The sequence below is a fragment of the Balearica regulorum genome, chromosome 24, assembly GCF_011004875.1.
Source record: "Balearica regulorum gibbericeps isolate bBalReg1 chromosome 24, bBalReg1.pri, whole genome shotgun sequence".
Lineage (NCBI taxonomy): Eukaryota > Metazoa > Chordata > Aves > Gruiformes > Gruidae > Balearica > Balearica regulorum.
Genome location: NC_046207.1, coordinates 6311379 through 6318979, shown reverse-complemented (window position 1 = coordinate 6318979; position 7601 = coordinate 6311379). Strand labels below are relative to the sequence as shown.

At 56.4% G+C, this 7601-nt stretch overlaps 1 protein-coding gene and 1 non-coding gene across 2 annotated transcripts; one reads left to right on the top strand and one right to left on the bottom strand.

Moving 5' to 3' along the window:
* Positions 1–970: 970 nt before the first annotated feature.
* GNGT2 (G protein subunit gamma transducin 2) lies at positions 971–1643 on the top strand. Its single transcript, XM_010298484.2, has 2 exons — positions 971–1107; positions 1512–1643. The coding sequence occupies exons 1-2, from the start codon at positions 1024–1026 to the stop codon at positions 1635–1637; spliced, it is 210 nt and encodes a 69-aa protein (XP_010296786.1). The 5' UTR covers positions 971–1023; the 3' UTR covers positions 1638–1643.
* Positions 1644–4240: 2597 nt separating this feature from the next.
* TRNAQ-UUG (transfer RNA glutamine (anticodon UUG)) lies at positions 4241–4312 on the bottom strand. Its single transcript has one exon. It is a non-coding gene; the product is annotated as a tRNA-Gln (tRNA).
* Between the last annotated feature and the right edge of the window lie 3289 nt (positions 4313–7601).

Below are 7601 nucleotides of genomic sequence, written 5' to 3'. Positions count from 1 at the left end.
CTGCCCCAGCCACCCCCTCTCCTTCCTCCCCCATCCTCCCCCTCCCCGCAGCCCCACCACCGATTACCCTGGGCTTTGAGGCTAATGCCCAACACCTGACCAGCTTATTCTCCTGAGTCTATTATCAGCTTAAGGACCAAAGACATCTGGTCCCTGCTACCCACCCGGGGAGCTGAAGGAGTCTTCAAGCCTGGAGCAAGAAAGCCAGGGCTCAGTCGACGGCATCTCCTCTCGGATGGATCTCTGAACATCTCCGCTGCTGAGAGGGGCAGCCCCTTGTCCCCGGAGGTAAGTGGCTTTGCTCCCTCCAGGTACGAAGGGTTTGGGGGCCAGCTCCTCCGTGGGTCGGTAGCACGGCTGGGCTGTGGCTTTCGGCTCCGTGTGCTCTGCCGTGAGCATCTCCCGGGGCCGGCGACGTGTCGAGGGCATCGATGGGGAGAGGAGCGCTGGGCACAGATGCCATCAGAGCAGCTGCAGAAAACCAGCAGGGTCCAGGGCACACAATCTTCACGCCTTCCAAAGCAGGGCCGAGGCACGTTTCAGCTTAATCACATTGACTTTTTTTTTATTTAAAAGGTTGTGGCCAGGCTTTCAAACCCAAACGTGGGAACAGATCTCAGCAGCACGGGCCAGCTGTGTGGGAATCACATAACTCTGGGACAGGCTTTTGTGAAAAAAGAGCCGGGCTTTTCCAACCCTCGCGGCCCCAAAACCCTTCTGTCGCAGCAGCGCCTCTGCGTGCAAATAGCCGAGTTCAGAGCAAGGGGCCTCAATCCACGTTAACGCTTACAAGCAAACCAAAATCTGGTTACAGCAGATGTTACAAGAAGGGTTTTGAAAGGTGCCTCCTGCCTCAGGGGTTTTTTTTTTTTTTTTTTTAGCATCAGCCCATCTCTGCCCATGGGGGTAGCTGAGACGTTAGCGGTGTTTGCAATAAATGCTCTTAGGGCCGAAGCAATGTGCCTGAGGAGAAGCCCAGCTATACGGTAATAACAAGCTGTTTCCCTGCGGTTACAGGGCAAAATGGCCCAGGACATGACAGAGAAGGAGCTGCTGAAGATGGAGCTGGATCAGCTGAAGAAGGAGGTGAAGAACGAGAGGCAAATGGTGAGTTTTTAACCCAAAATACAAAGGGGCCATTCTCTGGGGTAACTTCCTGATCTGATCGTCTTGCAAAGGGGAAAAAAAAAAACCCAACACAACCCCTGAAATAAAAACCTCAAACGGAGGCAGAAGCATGTGCATTCACACCTCTCCCCTCGAGGCAAACATGCCCCTCAGGCTTAGCCCCACGTCCCAGAGCCTGGGGGCTGCAGCCCCGCAGGCAGCGAGGTGCCCGTAGCACCCCCGGGATGCTCTGGGGACGCCCCACGCGGGGTGGGATGTTCACGGCCACGGTTCCCCTCTCCCGGCTGCACGAACGGGTTCGTAGGCAGCCGACGAGCGGGAGCGCAGCTCTGCAGCGAGGGTTCATTCCCGTAACCCACGCCGAGCGTCTCCTTCCTTGGCAGGTCTCCAAGACCGGCAAAGAGATCAAGGAGTACATCGAGTCCATGGCGGGCGACGACCCGCTGCTGAAAGGAGTCCCCGAGGACAAGAACCCCTTTAAGGAGAAGGGCGGCTGTACAATAAGCTGACCCCCCGCTGCTGTCACCGCTGGGCACGGGGATGTTCCCGTGTGCAAGCCAAGACTGTCAGAAATCTGCTTTCCCTGTAGTCTGACCTCAGCACTGGGGAGTCCAGAACCAAAGCGTAGCGCATCTAAAGGACAGCAAAAGAAAAACAAACAAAAAAAAAAAGGGGGGAAAAAAAAAAAAGAAGAAAAAAAATTACCCGACTGCCACCGGAGGTGAGGTTCAGCAGCCAGCGCAGCGTGTGCTTTTGTGCTCTCACAGCCGATTTACATTCGGTTTCCTGCAAGCCCAACTTCTGCATTTTTAGCAGCCAGCAGCAAACTGGGCTTTAATGAAACCACGGAGCTGTGTCTGGTCTCAGGCTTCTCCAAGCAGCCCAACCCTGGAGCTGAGCCCCCCACTCGCTGCAGAAGAGCCTCCCAGCAAGACCTTGCTCAAGTCAATTCCTCTCAGTGCCTCAGTTTCCCCATCTGGCACAGGAGGGCAATATCCACCCCGCTGCTTTGAGGCTTCCAGGGGTCTGAAGCTTTATTCTCTTTATTCCTACACATCCTCCCAGCTGCCCACCTACACAGCTCACAGCCACCGTGCGCCTTGAATCGAGAGCCAGGGGATGGCCAGATGGGGCTGGGTGGGCTTCACCCACCACAGGGTAGGGCACGGGAAGCAGCGAGACCCTGGGCAGCTTGTTCAAACCCTTACTCTGCCTCTCGGTCTCGCTTCCTCCCCTGGTAGCCGTGGGAAAGCAAGCCTGGGGCTGCCGGGTCCTGCCGGCCACCGTGGTAGCTCTGAGCGGGGCAACTGTGGTGGCTGCGAACGCTGCCTCCGCCTCACCGTCAGCACCCTTCTGCTGCTGCTGCAGGCAGGGGAGGGCAGCCAGGCCCCGTACGGGCAGAGGGGCTGCAAAGTCTCGTCCCACCACGTCCCATCGGTGACAGGGGTGACTTGAAGCAGGCAGCTTGGGGGGCAGCAGCTCCTTAGAGCAAGACTGGACTTACCAAGCCCTAAGCTAGCGACGCCAGGCCGTGATCCTCCTGCTCCCACGGGCAGCTTTTTTCTAGGACCCACTTCACCTCCTGCTTGATGGAAGAAATCACATCAGCTGGGGCACAGCCAGCTTCTGAGTCCAGTAGGATCATACTTTGGGGAAGATTTGTGGGGTTTGTTGTTTGGGAGTTTTTTGGGGGGTGTTTAGGGGTTTTTTTGTTCATGTTTGTTTTTTAAATCCATTACTTTTTTGTAAGGGAGGGGGAACTCTCAAAAACATCCCCAGATGCTCAGCCCCGAAAAGAAGCAGCAGCTCTTCCTATTTCTCCGAGTCCCTCAGGTCCTGTCTCTGCCGCAGCCTCTCCCCATCCCGCTTCTGCTCCGTGCCAGCCCACCGCCACCATCGCAGCATCCCTCGGGCCGACAGTGAAACACCCCCGAGGCTCCGACACCCCCTGCTCGGAGTGTGCACGTCCTGCGGCAGATTTAGACACAGCGAAGACGACGGCTGCAAACTCAGGGCAGGAACAAACCTCTTCCACCCGTGGGACAGGGAGTTTGGGAAGGGCGTGGGTGTACCCCGATGCCGGTGGCTGCTGCTGGGGCTCCGGGAGCACGTGGAGACAGGCCTGGGAGCAGTTCAAATGTTGTGCTTGTAGGGAAATGGGCCTTGACCCCACCTGGAGCAGCGTTTTCCTGCCGGCTGGGCCGCCGCTTGGGCTCATCCACGAGCGGGCCCTGCTCAGCACCGGGGTCCTCAGCCCCAGAGACACCCCGGGATGGGGGAACCCGGCAGAGCCCAGACACACGGCAGAGGCTTTTCCTCAGGCGGGGGGGTCCCCGCCACCCCGCACCTCCGCTCCGCGTACCTCCTTAGCCAAAAAAAAAAGCCAAAAATAAAGGTGGTTTTGTTCTCCCTCGCAGACGCTAAATAAACCCGCCAGCTCGACCGCGGCCTGTGTCTTTCCTGCGGCACCGCGGGGCCTGGGCAGAGCGGCTCCGGCAGGGCCCAGCTCCCGGCCTACGGCAGAGCACCGAGCCCGGGCTGCCCCTAATCCGGTAACCCGGATGCGCCCGGAGGGGATTGACCCGTTAATCGACGTTAAACGGCTGGGAACTGCGTCAGAGCCCGCTAAGCTGCTGTTCAAGGGATTCGGGACGCTTCTGGCCCAACGGCGGCTTAAGCCGGGGCCTCTCACACCGCCCACTCGCGTCCACGAACCTCCGCGACGAAGCCGCCAGCTCCGCCGAGCCGCGATGAGGCAGCGCCGCTACACTATAACGCGGTGGGAGGCGGGGCGGAGCGCGCTCTCAGCCAATAGCAGCGCGGTGAGCTGAGAATGACAGCCCACTCGTCCAATCAGCGCTGACATCTTCTAGAGTGCCCGCCGTCCTCTTCCCTGCCGTCCTCACGCGTGCGCAGTAAAGAGCTGACGCCCCCGCACAAAATGGAGCCCGGCGGGGGCTCGGTGACTGCGAGCTGGGGGGGGGGGGGGGGTGTGGAAACACGACACAGCACTCGGTGTTGTTCCCGCCTTTCCCCCCCCCCCGGTTCCCGACCGCGTCCCACCGTATTACCGGAACGGTAGGGGAAAGAAGGGCACAAAAAAAAGAACACGAGGTCCCACCGAGATTTGAACTCGGATCGCTGGATTCAAAGTCCAGAGTGCTAACCATTACACCATGGGACCGCTGCGTTCACACCCCACCGCTGCGCCCTCAGACTGTCCCACCGCCGCCCACGGGTGAACATTCCCCCCCCCCCCCCCCCCCGCACCGATATACACCCCCACACACACACACACCCCGCCGCTTTTGATAGCGGGATTCTGCTTCCCACCCACTCCCCCCGTCCGTGTATGGCGGGGATAATCCAGCTCCATCCCCGCTGTGTGGGGGGGGGGGGGGCGTGGGAGAACCATCCCGTGTCCTTCCCCCGTGGGCAGCCTCCGGATCCTCCCGGGCGGCTCAAGGGCACCGAGAGCGACCGAACGGTCGCTCTCGGTGCCCTTGAGCCGCCCGGGAGGATCCGGAGGCTGCTGAGCGGTTGGGGAGCAGCCGGGATACCGTTGCATCCCCGGGGAAGGGGGGGGGGGTGTGTGTGTGTGTGATTTTGAGCGGCTCCATCCCCCGCTCCCAGCACCCTCGGGCAAGAAAATTATATTAATTATTCCTCCAAACCCTATTAAATGACGGTACCCACCCCGTTTGGGTGCTACCGGCATCGAGGACAGGCCCGTAGCATCCTCCGGGATGGCTCCGAGCTTCGCTGCTGCCACCTACTCCTTGTCCCCAAACCCTCAACACACACTTCCCCCCTTTAGTTCTCTTTTTTTTTTCTCCTTATTTTCCCCCTTTCTCCTGTTTTCCTCTATTTCCCCCTTTATTTCTATATTTTTCTTCTTATTTCCCCCTTTATTTCTCTTTTTCCCTCTATTTTCCCCTTTCTTTCTCTGTATTTCCCCTCTATTCCCCCTCTCTTTATTTCTCCATTTCCCCCTCTATTCCCCCTCCCTTTATTTCTCTATTTCCCCTCTATTCCCCCTCTATTTCTCCATTTCCCCCTCTATTCCCCTTCCCTTTATTTCTCTATTTCCCCTCTATTCCCCCTCTATTTCTCCATTTCCCCCTCTATTCCCCCTCCCTTTATTTCTCTATTTCCCCCCTTTCTATTTTTTCCTCTATTCCCCCTTTCTCCCTCTATTTTTCCTCTATTTCCCCCTTCTCTATTTTTTCCTCCCCCCCAACTCCATAAATACACACAAACACTATATTTTTTTTATTGTTTGTTTGTTTGTTTTCTCTTTATTTTTAAAAACGAAACAGTGGAGTAAAGCGGCTTGTGGCAAAAAAAAAAAAAAAAAAAAAATTAAAACCAAACCAAAACAAAACAACCTCACTGGAAGAGAAATGGAGCCCACGTCCATCCGTAATCCCAACTCCGCATCCAAGCCAACAAACTGCCTCACACGAGGGGACAAGGGAAGAACACGGATTAGAAAAGGCAAGGAGGAGAGGGAGAGGGAAAAGGCGAAAAGAAACAAATCAGCTGAAAAGAGTAAAAACAATGTCATCATAGGAAAGTACAATTTTTTTTTATTTTTTTTTTCTGAACAGCCTGAAATTGTATTGAGGCAGCTGCCGGGAGGAGCAGCACCCTTGGGTGCACCCGTCCCGTGGACAAGGAGGTGCTGGGTGCTCCTGGCGTCGAGTGCAGAGCGATGCAGCGCCCCAAATTCAGCTCGATCACCCCCCTCGTGCTGCCATCAACCCGCTGCCGCTGTCCTGCCCCAAAAAAGCCGCTGGGGGGGGAAAAAAAAAAACAAAAAAAGAACCCATCGACTGTGATTCCCCCAGCAAAAAACGGGGTTCAGCCCCGCCGGGCTGGGGAAGCGAGGAGGATGGAGGTGTACTGCTGATGGAAGGAGTAAATATCTGAGTTCCAAAGGAAAAAAAAATAATAAAGAAATGGAAGATTGAGCATTAAAAAAAAAAAAAAAGTCACAACCAAACATTTGGGACTGCTGAGGTCTGGAGCTTTTACAACTAATGACCACTTTAAAGTGAAAAGAAAGCCCATAAATTCTATTTTTAAAGAACATTTTTCTTTGGAAAAAGAGAGTAATTTTTTTTTTTTCCCCTAAACTACAGCATGTGGAGTTGCCACTACCTAGTTTTCAATCTATTGTCGCTAAGAGGTAGATAAACAAAAATGAATTGGTTATATATAAGGTCGTGCCCCCGGGTCTGACGTGCGGCGAAGCTGAGGGACTCTACGGGCACCGGCCGCTCGGGGCTCTCGGGACAACCTGGGGCTTCACAGGGAATTTTGTCTCCTCTGGAGCCACCCGAAAATTTGCTGGGTTTCAATTCGGCCGCAGGACGCGACGGAGGCGGCAGTGGCACGGGGGGGTGTCGCGGCTTAGGGCCAGATTTCCTCCTGAAGGCAAGGAATTTGATCCCGAGATGAATGCGGACGCGCTTCGAACGAACCGACACAATTAACGGCTGGGTAACGACCGCTCACACCAGTTACGGCCATGTTAGGGATTACTTTCTGCCCCGATTCCGGTCAATCCCATTGATTTCCCAGGATGATCCGCCAACAGCGACGGGAGCGCCCGGCAAGCCCAGCGCCGTTCCCTGCCTCCTGTCCCCGCCGCGGGCAGCTCTGCCGGTGCCGCGCTCCGGGTCAGCCCTTCTCCGCCACGAAACATCGGCAAACTCCTTCCTGCTGCGCTTAGCGTTGCTTTGCAGAGACCGTTTCCCAAACTGGTCCAAAAAAAACCCAACCGGCTTCAGTTCTGTCGTGCATCCCAACTCCCAGGGCTTAAATTATTAATTAAAATTTTTCTTCAAGCAAAAAATATCCCTTTCGGTGTTAGCTCGTGCTGAGCCGCAGCACCCAAATACTTTCCACAGTTCATATCACACCGCTCTGCCGCGCCAGCAGGGACGGGCTGCTGCCGTGGTCCGGCAGAGCATCCTGCCGTGGTCCGGCAGAGCATCCCGCCGTGCCCTGGCAGAGCATCCCACTGCCACCGCGTTCCGCTGCCGCTCAGAGAGGTATTCATCTTCAATAAAACCTAAATAATTCTGTAACGTACAGTAAAGCAGCAGGGAACAAACGCACAGCCGAGTCAGCCTGGGCCGACTTTTCCAGGGGGCCGACTCGGCCACTATCCCATCCCACCACCCTCCGGCATCCTCGGGAGCCTTCCTCATCGGCTCTCCTCTTCCTCCACACCGCTCTCCCTAGCTGCGGGGCGGAAAGCCGGGATGCCCAAACTGTCCCCCCACCAGCCGGGAGGGGCTCTGCGGAGCTCGGGGGTGCCAGAGGCTGGATCGGGGGGGGCAGTGAGGGACCCCGGTCCGTCCCTCGGGGCTCCCTGTCAGCTCTGAGGTAGTTTGCACGTGTACGTTTCCAGCTCGCAGCACCTGCGTGGTCTCCAAAAAAGTTCATGATTTAAGAGCCTCTGG

Coding starts and splice junctions, on each gene's coding strand:
- GNGT2 (XM_010298484.2), top strand. CDS start 1,024: ATGGCCCAGGACATGACAGAGAAGGAGCTGCTGAAGATGGAGCTGGAT. Junction 1,108..1,511: donor TGAAGAACGAGAGGCAAATG/GTGAGTTTTTAA, acceptor CTTCCTTGGCAG/GTCTCCAAGACCGGCAAAGA.